This window comes from Pygocentrus nattereri, chromosome 3 (assembly GCF_015220715.1).
Source record: "Pygocentrus nattereri isolate fPygNat1 chromosome 3, fPygNat1.pri, whole genome shotgun sequence".
Taxonomy (NCBI): Eukaryota; Metazoa; Chordata; class Actinopteri; order Characiformes; family Serrasalmidae; genus Pygocentrus; species Pygocentrus nattereri.
Genome location: NC_051213.1, coordinates 32,491,212 through 32,512,850, shown reverse-complemented (window position 1 = coordinate 32,512,850; position 21,639 = coordinate 32,491,212). Strand labels below are relative to the sequence as shown.

General features: G+C 39.5%; 1 protein-coding gene across 8 annotated transcripts in view; it reads left to right on the top strand.

Moving 5' to 3' along the window:
* The window catches only part of adgrb1a (adhesion G protein-coupled receptor B1a), a 173,864-nt gene that overhangs the window by 63,248 nt on the left and 88,977 nt on the right, over window positions 1–21,639 (top strand). For 5 of the 8 annotated variants that reach the window (XM_037536953.1, XM_037536952.1, XM_037536948.1 and 2 more), the window contains exons 3-5: window positions 14,852–15,010; window positions 16,288–16,392; window positions 20,749–20,916. In XM_037536953.1, coding sequence (XP_037392850.1) covers window positions 14,852–15,010; window positions 16,288–16,392; window positions 20,749–20,916 — 432 coding nt within the window. The remainder of the gene's footprint in view (window positions 1–14,851; window positions 15,011–16,287; window positions 16,393–20,748; window positions 20,917–21,639) is intronic. The other 3 variants (XM_037536955.1, XM_037536951.1, XM_037536949.1) reach the window with 1 other exon arrangement.

The following is a 21,639-nucleotide window of genomic DNA, read 5'->3' as shown; positions in this document are numbered from 1 at the left end:
GAGATAAATGAAGAAATGTCAGCTGTCCTCAGGCCGAGCGTGGCCAAAAATGATGAATAGTATTGGTGGCTGGTGTCCAGTCAGATGCTCTATATGTCAGTAACCGAGGAACAGCAGTGTGATGGAATAACAGTGCTTTCAAAAGAAAGTAGAGAAAGAAAGTGAAGTAAGGAAGAGAGGCCTCATGAGACCCATCCCTGATCACACCCAACAACAGTGGAAAAACCTGTGAAAAAAAGGGAAATTTAGCTTAATTTGAATCCATTAGTTCTAAGTTATATATATTGACATTGTTGTCACTAATGTAGGCTGGATTCCATATGAAGTGACTCTATTGCCAAGTGCAATAAGTTCATTCTAAAGCCAAGCCTAATCTCACCAATATCTCCAACTTTTCATTGGGTGATAATAGTTGTGCCCCCTCAATAGTTCATGTTGCACCTTTGTCTAATTGATCCTGCCGCCTGGCCTGTGTGCAGTGTTCTGCTATATAGGCATAGGCTGAGATTAGGTGGATAGCAACTAAAGTAAATTCCACTCTCCTCAGCCATTCTGTTCCTCATGCCAACAGAAGTTGGTGCAAAAGTGCATAGTATGGCTGCGAGAGCTAAAGAGGAAGTATTAAAGTGCCAATGTGTATGCGTTCTTATCAGCAAATATTTCTCGGCTGAAGATCGATGTGTGTGTGGGGGGGACATAAGAAAAGCCAGTTATTTTGCTACTCATCTCTGGCCCGTAGAACGTAGGAGACCCGTCTGATCCCTTTAGTGAAGGTGCTTTTGATTTTCAGCTGATTTTCCCTTTTCATTTCTGCTGAGGAGAGGCATCCATCTTCGAAATTGAAATGTCGCCTTGCCTGACCCACCCCTGCAACCAAAGAATGCTCCACCAAATACCTGTTTTTATTGCTATCATACTTTTTATCTGTTTGCCTCCATTCTCATTAATATTCCACCTCACCGCTCTTGATAAATGTTTGCCCGGTGCGTTTTGTGACCTACTCGCTCATGAACTCAGTCGATAACAGATTTTCACTTTACAAAGAGAAATGCCATAGGCAAAATAACGGTTTATTTCAGGCTGAGGTGTATCTGTATATCTAGGAGTTGTGTACATGGTAGTGTTGCATACTTGGCTTCTGATAAATGACCCAAGTCTCTTTGGCATACAGCTCACCCAAACCATGCCACATGTCAAAACCAAGCTACAAAATTTGACTGACATGATCTCGTGTTGAAGCAATGAGTAGGCCTGAGTGATAGGAGAGCTTAATCATGTCAGAAAGTATTGACATGATGCTGAATTGATAGACAACTAAAGAGGACAAATTTCATATAAAATTTCATTTAAAGCAGCTGGTTAAATATGAGGTACCACGTATGTGTAGTGATTCATTCACTTTTACTGTTAATATAATGGATTATTATGGGACATTTAATAAGCATTAGGCTGCTAGCCTTGGACTGATAATTGGCATCAATGAATATGATGAGAAGTTACATTAGAGATGACATTATGCTAAATTTCATTTTTTGCCTTCAAAGAAATCAGTTCTTTTTAGGCAATTCTGATTCCAATGTATGGTTAGTTTAAAAATGAAGATAATAAAAAATAATAATTACTTAATAATAATAATTTATTAGCCTGGTAAAGAATACTGGGATACAAGCAAAGAAGCAGAGAAAGTCTGAGATCTCTTCTCTGTGGAAAGTAACATAGATGAGCTTGCGCAGCATGGGGAGAGCCAAAGTATCAGTTTGGCAATATTTTGGTTCCCAACCTCACAAATTCGAAGAACCGCTTGATGGTGACAGTGTTACATGCTGCCTGTGCAGCAAACAGATTACCCCCAAGGGTGGTTATGCTACCCATTTGCAGGCGTGTCTCAGGATGCATTACCCAGCTCAGGGTGCTGAACTGGGTTTGGGTTTTGCTAAAATTTCAAAGTGCAAATGTGAAGTGCAAAGTGGTGAGAATGCGCTACCAGTGTAATCCGTTACATGATAAAGGATGTACAGTTAAAGTAAGTAGAAAAATGCTTATATTATATCTTTAATATACACATATTAAATATATGTAAATATATAAATAAATGATCTTTCTCTTAATTCTTCATTAAAGTGGCATGGTGAGCAAAATGTCACACAACTGAAACAAATAAAACGCTCAAAGAAATGCTCACGTGGTACATCATGACTGAATTTGAATCATAATTATTATTGAAACAATTGGAAATGTACCTGTGTTTGCTTCTATGAAAATGAATATAAAATGAGCTTAAGCAGGATAAGATATCACACAAACATCCAATCTATGTTCTTTTCTGAGCTGAATTATTGATAATTAATCTTAAGATAATAGAATGTATGTTGGTGTTATACAACAGCTTGTGGCTAACAGTGGCTGCTGGGGTAAATACTACTAAGGTTAGCTATAGCAGCAGTGCATTTCCTTATAATGTATCTTTATGTAAGACTAAAAATCAGTTTGTAGCCATCAGAATTTCAGTGTATAACGTAGTAATCATGAGTGATGTTATCTTCAAACTGTTATATTCAAACTACTAACATTAATGACTTGATGCTGCTGCTGAAGGGAGCTGTCGTTAAACCCGAAAGAGTTTCACTGATGTCAAGGCCTGAGATGACTGGCTTTCAACTTACTTAATCTGGTAAAAGGCCAAACAGCAGATCTCCATCTCCCTTTATGTTAGAAAATCTCTGGAATTACCACAAATTCTTCCCTCTGGAAAACTACTTCCATCTCCGAAACAATGAATTATACAGATTTACAGTCACTGAACAACTGATGAAAGTCTTGTGCAAGATGGCATAAATGTTTACTGATAGAACTGAGCTGCACAATGGTCTCTGTGCTATTTCTCAAGTCAGCAGATATTCTGGTGTTTTCTAACTACAAGGGAACAAGAAGTGTCTATGATTGCTGACTATATGTGACAGATTAGTGCAGAGATCTGTTGAAAAAGTTGGAATAATGCAGTTCTAGCCAGCATAGGCATCTGTTAGCTGATTGGGCCCTTCGGTTGGGCCCTTCCTCCGAGTGTGTCCAGCTGCCCAATGATGCGGTGGCTGGCTTCACAGAACTCAGGACTGGTGTTAGACTTTACCCTCTTAGTGCTTGTAGTCTCGTGATTGAGGGAGTCCTAGCTAGTGGGTTGTATTGGATACTAGTAAAAATTGGGGTGAAAATTGTGAAGGAAAAAAAAAAACCAAAGACAAAGCTGGAGTAATACTTTAAACTGTCTTCTCTAAAAAGTGACCATTTCTGTCATTAATGTAGTCTCCTCCTTTGTAACATAATTTCTCAGTGTGATGCATTTATTTTGATGTGTAAAGAACTAGCCTAAATTCTTAGATTCTGATTTTGTTGTATCATAAATTACCTCAATAAACAAGAGAACTAGAAATGACACCATGCCGCTTTTTCTTTTCCAGTACTGAGACTGATTGAAACCGTGCACTTGCCTTTTTATATAGTGATAGAAAACATGGAAGCACACAGAAAGCTCGAATTCCAAATGCAGATCATTTTACTATTCTAAACATAGACATGCACGTTTCATATTTTAATAAGTTTAATGGAGACGATTGCCAAAGTTTCTAAACATATTGATTCAAAACATGAAAAATGCAAATAAAATAATGAATCCCATTGAACCAAGAGTCTCATCTGTGATACATTCTGAGAATTTGGCAATAACGTGTAATTATGTGTGCATGTCTACATTGGCCATGGTGAAATGAATCAGCAAGTATAATTGGAGCTTTCTTTTGATTTGTACTGTCATGTTTCTATCCCTATATAAAACATGCACAAGGTGTCCTTTATTGCTGGATGTTATGTGAACATATGAGCTCATTTAGAGCAATGCAGATCTATGTTCACTAAGCAACAACAGCATTGAGAAGTCGCATATTTAATTGTCACTTTATTGCGTCAGCCTTAAAGGGTTAATGTGTATTGAACTAGTGAATTTGTGCTGATAAAACGTTGCTGCTCAGAGTCCAGGACATCTTCCAGCTTTCTTTTTTACCTGCCCTCTCATCCCCTGAATTCCTATGTCTTTTGGTTTTAAATTCATTACAGACTATTAATATATGCTAATATATATTAATAAATGCTCATGCATTTGCTCTCAGTTGTGGTTTCCATCTTGCTGAAATCAGTTCTGTCTGTAATCATGACTGAATGTCACTCAGTAAATTCAGTTGAAGATCTAGTCAGAAAAAACCTCTGGATAACTTTGTTAACACTGTGGTGCAGCACACTGTGAGTCCGCAGTACTACTGCCACTGTCAGAGGAGAAATGACCGGCTGGTGGGTCACCCATAACACCGCAGGTCATTCAGGTCTTCTTTGGGCTCCAGGTAATGGACTTTGGTCACCCCTGTCTGAGCCAGAGTAAAATTATACCCCTGTAGACATTTTTAAATAACTTTTATTAACTCCACACATCACTGAGCTTTCACTTTCTGTCTTGTTTCCAGCTTCTTGACGGCTCCATTATTTCACTGCTTCTTTTGCATCCTGCGTCTCAGCAGTTAGCAGAAAATCTAATGTTAAATTCAGGCACATTGTGAAATTGTGATGCCACAATCGCATCAAAGCACTTTTTGCTCCTCTTTTGCTCATATGTACATCTGACCCAACGTGTGGATATAGTCTAAGAGAGTTGTGAAGGAAGGCGGGGAGTAAGTTTGAGCTGTGTGTGGTGATGGGATCAGAACCTAAGCCGTGCTTCCTGCCCCTGGAGTGAGATTAATCGATGGGATGCGATTGTGTGAGTGCAGCTGTTCAAATATTTATCCTGAGCAGGATAGAGACTGCAGGCACAAACACAGAGAAAACAGTGGATTAGACCTGTGAGCTCCTGCCAGCGAAGTCTGAGAGAGAGAGAGAGAGAGAGAGAGAGAGAGAGAGAGAGAGAGAGACATTTATTTAGACAAAGAGAGGGAGGAGAGAGAGAAAGAGAGAGAGAGAGAGAGACATTTATGGAAAGCCATGGGAGAGAATGAGAAAGAAAGAGAGAGAAATAGACAAAGAGAGGGAGGAAAGAGAGAAAGAGAAAGAGGCAAGCCATAAGAGAGAGGGAGAAAGGTTGGGAGGAAGGGAGAGACAGACAGAAAGAAAGATAGACAGAAAGGAGGGGGAGGGAGGGAGAGAGGGAGAAACAGAGGGGGGGGGGCATTTATGGCAAGCCATGAGAAAGAGTGAGAAAGAAAGAGAGAGAAAGAGATTTATGCAAAGTTGTGAGAGAGAGTGAGACAGATATAGCCAAAGACAGAGAGAGAGAGAGAGAGAGAGAGAGAGACAGACAGAATATAGACAGAAGAGGAGAGGGAGAGACAGAAAGAGTGAGACATACAGAGAGAGCAAACAGAGATAGACAGACAGCAAGAAAGAGAACCAGAAGGAAGAACGGAGAGGTGGGAGGTGGGGAGGTGGTCTATAATTTTCACAGATCTTGAAGATGTGGTTTATTCAGCTACTTTCTGAGGGAGATGAAAGAATGAAAATATAGCTTATTTTCTTGTTTATCTTCTTACAGTAAAGAGGAAAAGCCACTCAGAGGAATCTTATATAAAATAAGATGAGTGACTGCGATGGATTGCGTGTGGTTTTTCATTCTCTTATTCATTCTCTTCACTTTTCATTTCCTATCATATCACTTCCTGCACCTTTTTCATCACCCCTTCTCTCTCTCTCTCTCTCTCTCTCTCTCTCTCTCTCTCTCTCTCTCTGTCTCTCTCTCTCTCAGCTGTTTGCATGCTCTGTCGTCCTACACTGGCTGTGTGTGTGTGCAGTAGACAGTGTGTGTCCTCTGGGTGTCAGCACTAGCCATGTGATGGAGCTTCTCCTACATCTCACTCCTCCTCCTTCCCACACACACACACACACACACACACACACACACACACACACACACACAGAGCATACTAAGATATGTGCCATTTTTCGCATTTAATCCACATATTTTAGCATATAAGATTATAGTTTTCCCAAATGCTTTTACTGGGAAGGAACATTTGTAATATTAATTCAACTGTAACATGTGAGAATTCCATTCAGGTAAGATTCAAGTAAAATGCCCCTTTGGACATGTTGAACTTCTAATTATTGCATGTTCAAATGTCTTAATAGTTCAAATTTGTTACATGTAAAAAAAATTGTAATTCTTTTCCATGTAAAAACTAAATTTATATATGACAACTCATTTTTTTCTAGTAAGAAAACTTTTTTTTTTCAAGAAACTGAATTACAGGCTAAAATGGCTTGCTATAAATGTGACACAGCTCAGGCCGAAGTTGTGCTGTAAAGGCTCTGTAGAGGTGCAGATCTTTGACCTCACAACAACATGATTCAGTTATTGATTTGATTATTTTGAAAACCGGGGCCACTAATGAAACAGCCATTAAATCAATAAAAACAGTGAATTGTTTTAATTTTATTCATTTATTTTCTACAGACACAGGCTTTTCTACCTGCTGAACTCATATATAATACTGCAGTATGTTTTTATCTTATATGTTTTATATATATATATATTTTCTTACGTTTTTTACACACACACACACACACACACATATATATATAATATGTATGTATGTATAATATGTATATATAATATGTATATATAGTCAGTACACTTCCTCACATGCATTTCTGATTTAAGCCACACACACGTTCTGCTTCTAATTTAAAGAAAGTATAAAAAAAAAAACAATATTGTTCTGGAATCTGTATCCAAGCCCTGGTATCAGTTTGGCTGTTAGTATGAAAACATTTTGAGTGACCCTCAGCTCAACACAGCTGTGAGTTGCCTTGGCAATGACACAAGTGAGTATCACACTGCTGTGTTACCTGCCATGCTAGGAAAACACCTAAGGTGTCCCAATATTTTTCTTTCTTAAAGGAATGGTGAAATTTGGGGGAAAATATAATGAAAACATTCTTCCACTTGCCCCAAATGCAGCGGATCAGTCAAGACATGTTTGGTGTCCAATTTTTTGCTTCTTTAGTTTAGTGCTGAAACTATGAGACTAATGTTGCTAGCAAACATTAGAAATCAATAGTCACCCAAATTGTTTCCAGAAATCCATGCCTGAAACCTCTCTCAGCCCACTCAAACTGCATCCAGGTCTTCATTAAGACTCATGAACGTGGTTTAGGACACATTATGGCTTATAAAAGTGAGCAAAACTTCACCATGCCTGCACACCAGACAGTTATATGGATGCTACAGATTATTTTTGCGATTCCTGTTTTTTCTGGATGCAGTTTGAGTGGGTTGAGAGAAGTTCAGGGCTTGTGTTTACAGAAAAGATTTGGGGGACTATCAACTACCAGTGTAGTGGGCCAAACTAAAGAAGCAAACTTTTGAAACCAAGCATGTCTGCGCTGATGGATTACATTTAAAGAAAATGTGTACGCTTGATCTCTTGCTGAACCTTCCTTTAACTGCAGCTGAATGTTTACTCATCATGACGAAGGCTTCGTCACCCCCTCTGGCGCAAAATGGAACTGTCATAGATATATTGAATATTGGATTGATGGATGGATGGATGGATTTAAATTGTAAAAATGCCATTGTTTATCTGTAATTTTGATTTATTGATTTTTCATAATTGCTTCTCATGTCAAACATAATTGTTTTGCAGTGATTGAGAATTGTTTTTGGAAAATACATTAAAGTACATACTCTGTAACTGGACACAGTTTATACAGTTATGGAATATGAGAATATATATGTACAATTGTAAGTACTGCAAGTACTGTTTATATATAGTTATTATATATAGTACTGTGTTTATATATATGTACACAAGCACACGCTCGGCCCCTTAGTTTCGGTGAAAGGAACTCTTAATGTTTCAGCACCAAGAGATTTTGGACTATTTCATGCTCCCAACTCTGTGGCAACAGTTTGGGGACGGCCTCTTCCTGTTTCAACGTGGCTGTGCACCAGTGCACAAAGCAAGGTCCATAAAGACATGGATGAGCGAGTTTGGTGTGGAAGAACTTGACTGGCCTGCACATCAACCCAACCTCAACCCAACAAAACACCTTTGGGATGAATTAGAGCAGAGACTGCAAGCCAGGCCTTCTCGTCCAACATCAGTGTCTGACCTCACAAATGTGCTTCTGGAAGAATGGTCAAAAATTCCCATGAATACACTCCTAACTCTTGTGGAAAACCTTTCTTGAAGAGTGGAAGCTGTTATAGCTGCAAAGGGTGGGCCAACATCATATTAAACCCTATGGATTAAGAACGGGATCTTGCTCAATTTCATATGCATGTGAAGGCAGACAAGCGAATACATCTGGCAGCATAGTATGTGTGTGTGTGTGTGTGTGTGTGTGTGTGTGTATGTGTGTATGTATGCATGTATATATGTATATATATATATATATATATATATATATATATATATATATATATATATATATGTGTGTGTGTGTGTGTGTGTGTGTGTATTACATAATGGAGAATTTTATTTGGCCAAAAAAATCTGATTTGAATGCTCAAAATAATAAAAATCACAATCCACTCTAAACGATTCTAAAATAACAAAATCAATACTGTCGAATCATCACTTTCACATTCATATTTCTCTAAAGCGCATGTGGGAATAAGTAGGGATGGTGCCGGAGCTGTGTGCGTAACCTTAGCTGTAACTAGAGCCTCTGTTAAAGCTAGTCTGGCCCTGCCAGACACCATACGGGAAGCAGAGGTGACTTTGAGGAGGAGGCTCATTAAAGCAGGATGGTTACTTACACACACACACACACACACAAAAGCAGTACAAAGTGACAAACAGAATGACACACAGTCCACGCAACATGCAGCAACCACGCTTAGGGAAAATACGAGGAGGAGTGGACAATGGAGGGAAATGCAGGGGGGTGGGGGTGGTACACAAGTTTATAGATGATAAAATGTCCATCGAGGGCTGCCTGAATTTTACAGGAGCGCCCACTGAACGAGAGAAGCCTGGTAAATTATTGAAAGCGTAATAAAATGTCCTTGGGGGGTGAAAAAGAAAACATTACATTATTCTTCCTCCCTTTTCACGCCAAGCCTGTGATTACTGAGCCGAAAAAAAGTTCATACTCTCTGGCCGTTTTTCACCAGAGGAGAGAATCTTATCTCCAAATGGAGGTTTTTTTTTTTCCCTTCTCTCTCTCTCTCTCTCTCTCTCTCTCTCTCTCTCTCTCTCGCTCTCGTTTCTCCTGAGAGCTTTCATTTGACAGAAGGCCTTACTCTCCTCGTCCCTGCCATATTCACAGCCTCTCTCTCTATTCATAGGGCCCATTTGTTTTAAATAAGTCTGAAATCATTCAGGAGAGAAGCTGAAGGTTATTTCACTCAGATTTGACTTCGTTAGAGCTCCCTGCGGAGCCGTGACAGCCCCAAGAATGGCTCCTCTAATCCGTGTGTGATTGGCCCGTGTTGTGTTTTTATTCTTTTTGCCATTGGCTGACGGAGGAGTCTGACCATGGGTGTGGCTCGTGGATGAGGCTAATGGAGGCTGCGGCTGGGAGCCGCTCAGGTTCATTTTTGCTCATAATTGTCACTGGCTGTATAGATTAGATGTTTTGTTGTGCATTCAGGGCTGGACTGTTTATGGATTGGGATCAATTATGTTGTTTGGCAGGTGAATTTGCCTGCAGCGAAGCCAATTTCAGCATTATAACTAAACAGTGGGCCTTTAATCGCTCATCCTGCACAAACAAATAGATATCGATGCGACTTGTCAGCACATGTTTAACAGCTGCTGGTCCCTTTCCCCAAAAATACCACATCACAAAGACCATCTGTAGAAGGCAGTAAAGCAAATAGCCACTTTGAACTACAGGTGTGCCAGTCATGAGTTTCTGAGTTCTGATTCTAATACTTTACATTTTCTTTCATTTCTATAATCGCCAATGGCTGATTTTAATGTGTTTTATAGATTTATTTAAACAGACGCACAATATAAACATTAACGTTATTTGCTCTTTGTCTAAAGCTAACACACTGTGGTCTAAATGAGGGCACTGTCTGAAAACAGGCCTAACACATGCATGGATGTAAATTTTCATAAAAGAATGCCCTACTATCATGGTCTTTATAGGCCAGGGGTCAGCAACTCAAATGTTAAGAAGAGCTATTTTGCCCTTTCAACAAAAATCAAACTATCTTGGGAGCCACAACATTTTATGTGCATTTTGCCATCTTGGCTGTAAATATGTCCCAGTATGTGCTGATGTATGGAAACGCTGTTTTACTTACATTTACATTTACATTTATGGCATTACAAAAAGTTTACAAAACGACTTACAAAAGTGCTTGTCATTACTTCAGAATATCTCATGTTAATAAAGGTCGACATAATTTTAAAGAGCTTTGCTCTAAATTGCTACCTGAAGTTATCTATGCATTGAGACCTAAAACAAATACAACAAGTAGAAAAATACCTACAACTCAACACAGAGGCTACACAACACTAAACCTGCTGAAAAAAGTTTGTAATAACTTGGTTCTACTGTAAGCTTTAGCTCAGCTACAGCTGCTTTTCTCACATCTCCATCAGGAAGCTTTTGCTCAAAAGTGGAAAAGCTTCTGGTCTCTCAATGTCAGTTTCTCATTGTCCAACTTCTTGTTCGAATTCCACCTTAAATGTTGCCTGAGGCTCCAGAATGTAACTGCTACGCCATTTAAGGTGGAACGAGAAAATTCCAATGAAAAGCTGGCAGACAAGAAACTGACTCCAGCTTTGCGACTTTTTAGTGTTTGACAGTTTCTCATTGCAGATTAAGCAGGAAACCAGCTGGAGTGGTTATAAATGCAAAATGAGTGAGTTTTTCTCCAAATTACTGATGTTAGTCTTAAATCTTTCTCTTTGACATTTCATTAACTATAAGGTAGGCGAGATTGTTGTCGTTGCTCTGGTGGCCAGCAGTCCGTACATTAACCTTCAGGGTTAAAGTGTGACGTAGCAGTTATACAGTTAAACTCCAGATCAGCAGAGCTTTAATTTACTGGTAATTTACTAATAATGAAGCTCTGGAGCCACATGTTGCTCCTGTTATAAACTATAACAAGGGTCACCAATCTTTTCCACAAAGGGCTTGTGTGGCTGCAGGTTTTTGGTCCAATCAAGCAGACGCACACGTGATTCTTCCTGTTAATCGCTTAGTCTTAACAGTTGCTTAGTAGAATATGAGGTGTGTGCTGGCTTGATTGAAATGAAATGTTCCTTTGTAGCAGAAGACAAACAAATCCTTTTGAGGTTTGTCAAAAAGTTCTACTTGGTGGGACACAGCATGCATCAGCTTATAACGCTGCATTTTTGGCATCCAAAAATGACAGTAGATGTGTATCATCAGTTATGCTTATGTTTGAATGCATTTATTGTCGTCTGAATAAATCGCATGAGTTAGTCACACTCAGTGTGTAAAGGTCTGAAGTAGTGGTTGAGATGCTGTCTATAAGATAAGATAAGATGCGTTTATTGTCATTGCACAGGGTACAACGAAATTGAGCAGCAATCCAACGGCAATTCCTACATACAAAACAATTTAAACATAAGGCTAAAATATATAAAGTGCAGATTTAAGGGAAAAAAATCTTAAATATAAAGAAAAAGCACTATAAAACTATATATTCTAAAACAGTCAACAGACAATAGACAGGTGAGGTAGCAGTTGTAGTTGCACATTCCTTGGACAGCTTATAGCGCTATATAATATTGCACATCTAAGAAGAGTGGTTCTAAATGCAAGTGGCTATACTGAAGTGTTTTCAGAAAACTGGATGTGTATCAGCTCAGCTCTGTGTGTCAGTCTTTTCATTCACAACAGCTCAGTGTGTTTGGCTTCTTGAAGTGGGGAAAAAAATCACATGTATTGATTTACTCTTTAACAAGTACATACGTCATATGTGTCCTCCATCTCTCTATCTTTCTCTCCGTCTCCCCCTCTCCCCCTTTTACGGACATTGAGGGTGCATTATGATATCAGCTCCTGTCCTCCCACACAATTGATTTGTGAGTAATTAAAAATGTCTGTGCTTGGACGTGGGCCAGCTTCATGTTCTATTCATGCAGATTAATACATATTTGCCGGGGCCTGTGGGAGCAGACAGGCGGCAGTGTCTGCTATTAAACATTCATGAGAGTGCAGGACACAGAGGCACATTCTACTGGTATTTATGCACCCATTCTCACTTCCTTATGCTATCATAATGGATCACAAAATGGGGAACATCATTGCGGAACAGGAACGCTTAAGTGACAGTGTAATTTGTTTCATGTAAATTAAGGAGAAAAAATTGAGTTTGCGCTGGGACGACTGTAATAGGCAGTGTGTGTGTGACTGTGTCAGAAGGGGTCTGTGTGTCTGTATGATTCTTGTGTGTGTACGAAGGTTAGGAGGGCTACCAGTATAAAAGGTGTGCTGTTGTTCCAGGATTGGAATTTTACCACATCACCACTATCTTGAGATTAACAGTGCTAAGGCTCAATTAGTGCCACCCCAATGATCTTGAAACTCTTCCTTGGAAATGAAAGCATCAAGGCACAGCATATCATTGACAGCCATTTACAGATTTGCAGATTATCCCATTGGCGATGCTTAATTTTTGTGCACTAGAGCCAAACACTCATGATGTTTCATCACGCTTAGTGCGCCTGCAGTAAACTTCGAATGTTTAGAATAATGGGGGATAGGGAGCTGCTGTTGTTGACTATGAAATAGCGTTTTATATACATTCTGCAAAGTGCAAAGTAGAATTTAGGAGATCCAAAACAGGACTGAGGGTTGAGGAGCATTCAGAGCTGGTTTATAAGTAAAAATTTAACCGAAACTCATATGTGTATGAACATGAAGAAGCTACAAAAACAGCTATTGGTGGCTGGAGTGGTGCTGGCTACCCCTGAGATCTGACCCTGTGTGTCATCTGAAACTTTCTTTCTGATTTAAACTGGCTGATCAGACGTCTTCCAACCACTCCTGAACAGACAGCAGTTCAGGGCATAACGTCATGCGCAGTTGGGCTCAGATATTAGCGAAGTGAAGCAGAAGTGCATTTTGCAAAACCGCAGCTTGTTTACATTGTTTTCTCTGTTTCCTCCCTGTATCAGCAGGTAGCTAGCACACTCTGTCACTTCCATTCATTTCTATGATTCTAAACATGAACGTGGTGAAGTAAATGAGAACGGATATTTAGTTTTCTTGTATGCTATTCTGATTTCTCTCACTATTACTAAGTGCCGTATTAAAAGGGGGATTCAAAAATTTTTTCTAAATGTCTGCATGATTTAGTGTTTAAAATGGAAACACGATAATGAGAGTAGTTTAGCGCAGACTGATACCTTGAATAGAAACGTATGGATTCAGAATTCCTAACAGTGGTGGTGATAAGAGCCAGTGGTCACCAGTGAAGCTACGCATGTGAGTTTTCATATTGCTGTTGTCGGAAGAAAACCTCATATCTCCAAAATGATAACTTTACTGGAAACGGGGAAAAAAACTACTTTACTTTTAATGTCAGTCAGTGCAACCAGACTGTTTTCCAAGTCATTTTGGGCTGTTTCTTTTGGTTTAGCTGTCATGAAATTCACACACAAGGTAAAGGGCAACAGGTATTTTCAAAGTATGCCAAAAACTGAAAAACATCAAAAAAAGGAGATCCGAGGTTTACTTCCGACAGCAGCCCTATGCAATTTTGATGACTGTAACATTGTGATAAATCGTCTGGGCCCATTTTTCCTTAGAACATCTCTGCATGAACATCATAGTGAAGCCATGTCTCAGACTTCAGGCTGCACGTTCATAGCTATTTCATGTAATAACTTTCTGTGAGGGAGCTTTCAGAAGCATTGAACTCATCAGATGTCTAGTTGCCATCACTACCTATGTTAACAATTCTGACACTGTACATTTCTTTAGCACAGAGCATTTCATAATAAACCACTCTGAATAACTTTGATTTTATTATACAGAAATTTTGAAATATCATTTTAATCCCCCTTTAAAACACGCTCTTCACTACAGTGTCATGATGTGATCTTAGTTTAAAAAATGTGAACCAGCTGAAGAGCGTAGTTAGCTAGCTGTTAGTAAAGGTTAGCTGCTGTGTTAATATAGAGAACAGTTTTAAAACATTCTATAATATAGGTATCAAGGTGTAACTACTGCACCGAGTAAGGTGGGACAGAGATTTTTAACAAGAAGCCAACCACAGCTTCACTATAGACTGTATTATGTGGTGCTTTATGTTTGTAGGGGTAAAGTATGTTTATAGATGTGTTTAAAGACACCATATGCCCAAACTAAGTCTCTTGGCTCTTGCCCTGTGACCTTTGGTCTCAAACTTTGGACCTGTGTTCTGTGAGGTTCATCATCATGTCAGATCTGCAAGCTCTACTGCAGTGCAGATTAATGATATGTGATGCCCTTCAGTATTTCCACTACTCTGTCTCAATACTGCACATACAAAAATAGTTCTAATAGAGATACCCATTCATCTGATGTTAATATTATAAATTTTGCTCATATAAAAAAATAATGAATAAGAAATGAAACAGGGCTTCATTTTGTTTTTCTCATTCATATTTGACAGTTGTACACCTTTTTGGATTGATGAACTTTGGACCCCCTAAAATGGCCTTGGCCACCCAATGACCACCCCTTTTATACAGTCCTAGAATCACCAGTGGCGACAGCATTTACCCAGTATAGCAAATGGTCTCCCTGGGTCTGAACCTTTTTTTTTAAATATATAAATATCATAATATAAAGTTCAGTTCATGTGGCTCATCATGAATGTGTGTGTATTGCGTTTCAGGAGGTTGGAGTAGCTGGGGGAACTGGGCAGAGTGCAGCAGTGAGTGCGGGGGAGGGGTCCAGACACGCACACGTGTGTGTAGCTCATCTCCAGACGAAGCGTATCTGTGTGATGGAGTGCTGGAAGAAGGCCGACCATGCAACTCTCAGCCTTGCATCGGTGAGCTCTGCATGCACCCTTTTATCTGTGTTTGTCCTCATTAGGTCAGTCCTGACCTACCTTCAGGGCCAGCGAAGTGGTCCCCCGTGGACAAAAGTCCCCTTTTACCACTGTGTTTCTAAGTTATTGTGTACATTTCTATAAACAACATACCGTGTCAGAAATTACATAAACAAATCTATTTACCAGGTAAAGGCTAGTCCTACCTTTTACAGCATTAGGTATAGATACAGTATATAGAGTGCATGGCTGAAGACTGACGTCTCAATGCTTTTTCTCAGCATTGAAGTGTGTTTTCTTTACCATGTTCAACTACTAATACTCTTACTATGTCAATAGCCTATAGAAACACATATAGCACAGTAAAGAAGCTTATGCTGTGTTTAAATGTGGAATCTTAGGATGAATGATGGCAACATGCCCCCACGTAAACGTTGGTATGGTGGCAGCGTGATGTTGATCAACGCAGAGCTTTTATTCATTTAAAGTGGAAAAAAGTAAAGTGAATGCAACAAACAGGCCTGTTGCCTGCAAAAACCGTATGTTTCTCATACTGTAACATTTTCAAATGGGGGGACTTTTCAAGTGAGAAGACCTTTACAGCATTTACACACCACTGTGTCTTACACACTCAGTTTCAGAAGATTATAATCAAAGTCCTGCAGGGCACAAACTCTACCAAGCACACATAGACTCATTTCATCATGTGAGCCACTTATCATCCTGGGACATGGGAGGTGCTGAAGCCTGTCCCAGCACTTGATGGCCGGAAGGCGGGAAACACCCTAGACAGTCCATCACAGGGCAGACACACAGACACACACATTCACACACACACACCCTCACACCTAGGCCTTGACCAGCCTTGACCTTTGATCACATTTTATTTATGTAACATTCTGGATATTAATTTTACTTCAACTTCATGTTAAAATGATTATTAAGCTTTCTCATGTGTTATGGAATTAATTGCAGGTGTCTTCATCAATCCAAATGTAATCAAAAATAAAAAATATCTTAGTTTTTCAGCCTTTTACGAGTATTAAAGTCTGAGGTTGTGGAGCAGCAGCATTATATTAGAATTAACCTGGCAGTTTGTTGGCGTTACCTAAAACATGCCTTTTTTTTTTGGGTTGACCTGAGCAAATATTCTGAAGAGTTAAAGTGATATTTTTATAGATGACAATGTTTTCATATTGGTCAGGCCCTAATTATTTTACTCACAGCTCTGTCCAGCACAAAGCCCAGTCTGAGTGTTAACTCTGCCCCCTCCGCAGGCAAAGGACGGCACGGCTCGCGTAGCCAGTCATTGCGATCGGTGGACAGCCGCAAGCGAGAGGATGTGGACAAGAGCCGTAGTGGACAGCATTCCTCTCAGACAGGTAAGAAACCTGCATCAGCCTCCTTTACAGCCTTGGCTCAGAGAAAATAATGTATTGAATTTACTTGATGCAGGTATGTACATCATTTCTACCTGAATGAAATACAGCTGTTGACCAAAGACAGTAAATTGAAAGCCAGAGTTGCGTGTGTTTTATTCAGGTGGAAATGACTTGTGCATTTCACTCAAGTGAATGTACTGCATTACTTTGTTTTGGTCTACATGCAGTACTGTGCACCCTATCATATGATTTAATTTACAGTCAGAACGGCCTCCAACATTACTATGATATCAAATCTATCAGTGTTTAATTTGTCCACTTTTTATGTTTGTACACTGTACTGCCGCTTGAAGTCTTCCATCCTTCCAGTGTTAAAGCCAACCAGTTACATCTGTGTCCTACCAACAAAAGCTGTTCATAAACAAGTGACAACAGCTGACATGTTCCCCTAATATTCACACAAGAAACTATACGAGAGGAAGACGTCAAAGGAAAATAAGTGAAAAAACAGTAAGATGGGGTTCAAAAAAGATGCAGCAAAAATGAAGCTCCTAACAATCATGTGTGACGTGGTAGACCACCAGCCTTTCCCCATCAGATAAACAGTACTTAAAGCTTTCATCTTAGAGAGAGAGAGAGAGGGAGAGCTTGAGAGAGAGAGAGAGAGAGGAGAAAATCAAGCTCCACCCTTCCTTCAGATCTAAACAAATCTTCAGGTGTTTCTGTCCATCCCTCCACTGTGAGAAGACGACCCAGCACTTTGAGCGTGAAAGGACATGTCGCTGTCAAAAAGCCCTTGATAAGAAAAGAAAATAGACAAAAAGGAACAAAACTTGCACTGAGATGGGGAGTATGGGGTTTATAGCCTGATGAGTCTAAATGTATTTGGGATTTCTTGGATGGTGAGAAGCTGAAAATGCAACCAACTTCTAAGGCAGAACTTCAGAGGTGTGAAAAACGTCCCTTCAGATTTCTTTGAAACACTGAAAGCAGTATTCAAAAAAGAATGAATAAAAATTAATATGTATGTAATAAAGATATAATAAAAGCAAAGAGTGAACAAATAAATATATATTAGTTAAAACTAATTTGTCATTTTCAGATAAAATGTGTTTTCTGTTTTTTTTTCCCTAACACACAAAAAAACTACTTGCACTTAATGGCTGTTGTGACTGGAAATTATACAAATTAAGCAACAATCTCAGGGGCGTAGATTGGATGTGCATGTTTCTGTGGCCTGGTCTTGCAGTGTTACGTGAATGTGAGTGGGAAGTGTGTGTGCTCTGTGATGTGTTTTGGCATGAGCTCACAGTGGTACATCAGTTTGTATATGAATCATGGACTTCATAGCTCATTGTGTAGGACTATTGTAGGTAATGTGACAGGTTGTTATACCAACAGCCCCGTTTAAGAACCAACAGGCCAATAGAGGACACACATGACTTATGTCTAGTCATGCTGTCTTTGGCCTCTGCATGACTGTAGAGTATCGATCTCAGATGTGAGGCATTTGCTATATTGTGGGTGTAAGTGGCTTTTTGTGCTCCTCTCACAGATGCGTTCATTTGTAGCAACTGTTATTATGTCTCTGGAAACAGGTTGCTAGGATGGACATGTTTTAGAGAACACTGGCAAAAATCCCTTTTAACCTAATGAACTTGGATCGGAATTTAGACTCGCTTCTGGTGAGTTACCAGTTAAAAATACAGTACTGATATTAGATGATTAGTTCTGACTCATCCCAAAAATACTGGATGGAGCTCCATCACTCCACAGAGCACAGTTCCGCTAATATACAGCCCAGTGTTGGGGGGCCAACACTTGGGATTGGACATGGTGAGCTTATCCTCATGCGTGGCTGCTCCAGAGCATCCCATTCTATTCGCAGTGCTTTTCTACAGAAAAGCATCTAAACCCTTGTGCCGACAAATTAAAGCGCCTGCATTTATAATCAGAAGAGGTGTCTGGACATGCTTGGACATGTAGTATATATTGTTGTAGCTAATCGAAACTAGGCAGGTTGGAAATAACACCAGATTTGCCACAAGGCTAAAACCGGAGTCAATTGGGGTTTTCTGTAAAGCTTGTCCAACTTTGCAACAGATACAGATCTCCATGTGCTTTGAATGTTCTTTTATGTTCAGTTGTCTTCACTTTGACCATGACACCCAAGGTTAACAGATCCAAACAAGTTTTAACTGCACCACAGAAAAGCATTACACATCAAAATCAAAAGGTAAAGATATTTTGCCAATCATTGGTGGAGCTAGATTATTTTTTTCTCACTTCGTCTGCTCAAAGCTATTCAGAAGCTTCAGTTTACAAATTAGATTTACCCTTTTTTAAGAGAGCCTTCCTTGCTACTTCCCCTCTGACAGCCCATCTCCTGTTGGACAGCTATGCTCATGTCAGTCCAGCATCCAACATTTCCTAGTAAACTCTCACAAAAGCCTACGTTCCTGCTCTACTATATACCATCCATCTCTGCTTATTGGACAGTCATGGCAGTCCAGTGCTGTTTTATTGAACAGTCAAGACTGTCCATCCTCTCCTTTGCATGTGATTACCGTGATTTCCTGGCTTCTCCAGCTAGACTCTGTCAGACCTGCTCTGTTCATTGGTTAAGTGTCGGGGTAGGGGATGTATCATATTTTAGCTTTAAGTATCATGAGTTATTCTCAGAAATTGTTTATCTGTCTTGTATTTCAGGTAAAGATTTTGTTTTTTCCATTACTAGAACCCAGCATACAAGACTTCCAATGCTTGAAGTTAGATATTTTTGACACTTTAATTGAAGACTGCCTTCATAGGGGCTTCATAACGTGCATACGCACTGAAATTTTTACAGAAACTTTATAGGAATTTTATGTATTTATAGAGAAAAACGTCAGTATTTATGCCAATTCATACTATCACAAGCTCACGAGATACTTTATGTAGTGTTTACTATTGTATTGATATAAGGAGACAAACTAAATTGACGGACTCTGGCTCCACTTATAACATTGTAAGTAAGCATAATTCTCAAATAATGGAACTTGCACGGTCCTACGCTATAAATCAACTCTGTTTCTACATGAAATAAAGCACAAAAGTGATATTTTTATTAAGGAGACCTGTGGATACAGATATGAACTAAGCTACAATGTTAGAAATAAAGGTTCTGTGCAGGTCAAAGGTGCAACAGTAGTTTTAAGAGCCACCTGTGTACCTTAAATGTTTTTCCCAGGTGATTCCTTTTCATAACTTAAATGTTATGAATAAAAAGCATAGAGACAAGAAGGGGTGTGTCAATACAACTTATGTTCCCTGACTAAAGGTACTGAGATGAACCCTTGAGGGCACCACTCCAGTGACAAAAGGGGCGCTGCCCCAGTGACAGTTTCTTACCTTTATTTCTGATTAGTGTACACAGCTTTTCTTAATATAGTAATTGTTCATCAAAAGAATATAGCACAACTGTAATAACTCACTCTATTTTTACTTTTTATACCAGGGTATATTTAAAAACAAGAGACTTTGTACTTTGGCTCTTAAGTAGACGACAGACAGGGACTTAGACCTTGTAATAGACATGCCTTCCAGGGATTTAAATAAAACAAATAAGCATCACTTTGGTTTAAGACCCATTAGGTCAATATAATGTAATTTACTTTATAAAACATCATCTGGCATAAATATTAAATATTAAGGTATGTCTTCGTAAATGTGTTGTTCAGTGCTTATGCATGTATTATAAATCCCTATTTAGTAAAGTAAGTAAATTATTACCAAGTCTGTTTAAGCAGTGTAGGAAGAAATCATAGTCTGATGCCTAAAAGCTTATTTATGCTCATTTAATGTGGATCAGAAACTTTCTTGAGAGAATATCTTCTAATCTCAGTTGCCAAATCTGATCTGCTAGGCATTTTATTCCTATCAAAGTTTCTGTCAAACTTTCTATTTACGTCAGAGCGCTATCCTGCTCAATTTGTGGCCATGTTTGAAACCAATCGGCTTGTTTAGTCTCCCCTGTGTAAAGGGAGGTCAGATGACATAACAAACATAGTTATATTTGCACTCCCACCATCCTTCTGACCCCTCTGTCTGTCCTGTAGCTGCAGTTGTCTGACTCTTCTGCTGGATAGCCATGATAAATCATCGTTTTGTTTAATTGATTTGCCATATCCTGAATAGAAGCATTCGCCTTTTTAGGAGGACTGAATGTTCAGGATATATAATCAGGCCAGAGTTAGCACAGGAGGCTAATTCCTGCATGCTAATTTAGTTTTGGCCCCTTTTACCCCCCCAACCCCCCCCCCCCCCCCCCCGGACCCTGCTCACCCTTACCCTGCCCTGACCCCAACCCTGCCCCAGTAGACTCTCCGTCAGGTGAGGAGTGGTCCCCGTGGAGTGTGTGTTCAGCCACATGTGGTGAAGGCTGGCAGAGTCGCACACGCTTCTGCGTCTCCGTCTCGTACAGCACACAGTGTAGCGGCCCACTGCGCGAGCAGAGACCCTGCAACAACACCGCCGTGTGTCCAGGTAAGCTCCGCTCACCACAGGCCTCTGTACCTTACCCTCCAGCTCACCACTTGACCGATCTATGCCACGTCCACAGATACGTTCTGTCTTAGTTAATGTGCGATGGGCTTCCAGTTCAGACTGAGGAGGAACTGTACTGTACTCACTAAATGGTGTTGAGTTTCCAGTTTAAAATGCTGCACTGCTGACTGTATTGCTATAGCTGATGGAATCTAGGCAGGTGAAAACTTCAGCATTAAATTTGGGGTAATGTTAGCCTGATTATGCACCAATAAAAGACATAAAACTACAAAAAAGGAATGCAAATCGATACCTGATCTGTCCTAATGCTGTGTTTATATATGGGTAAAAAGTCCTTCTGTACCTCAAAATCTAATTGCTGTAAACATCTGTGGTATGTAATAGATAGCGGCATGCAGCTTTGTGAGCAGCGTCATGATAATAGCATTACTGGCATAACAATGGTGTTTAAAAGGTGTTTTAAACACATGCAAATCATTGCTATCGAAAGAAAACCTTGTATATCCATTTTTGTCATTTTTCAGTTTTTGACATTATTTGAGAATAGCTTCATGATGAATGGACTGAAAGAAATGGCCCAAAAATGTCTGGTTTCATTGATTTGCATTAAAAGTAAAGTAAGTTTTTCCTTTTCCTGTAAAGTTATAGTTTTGGAGATATAAGGCCCTCCAGTAAAAGTTCAAGCAGTGTGATCATTGGCAT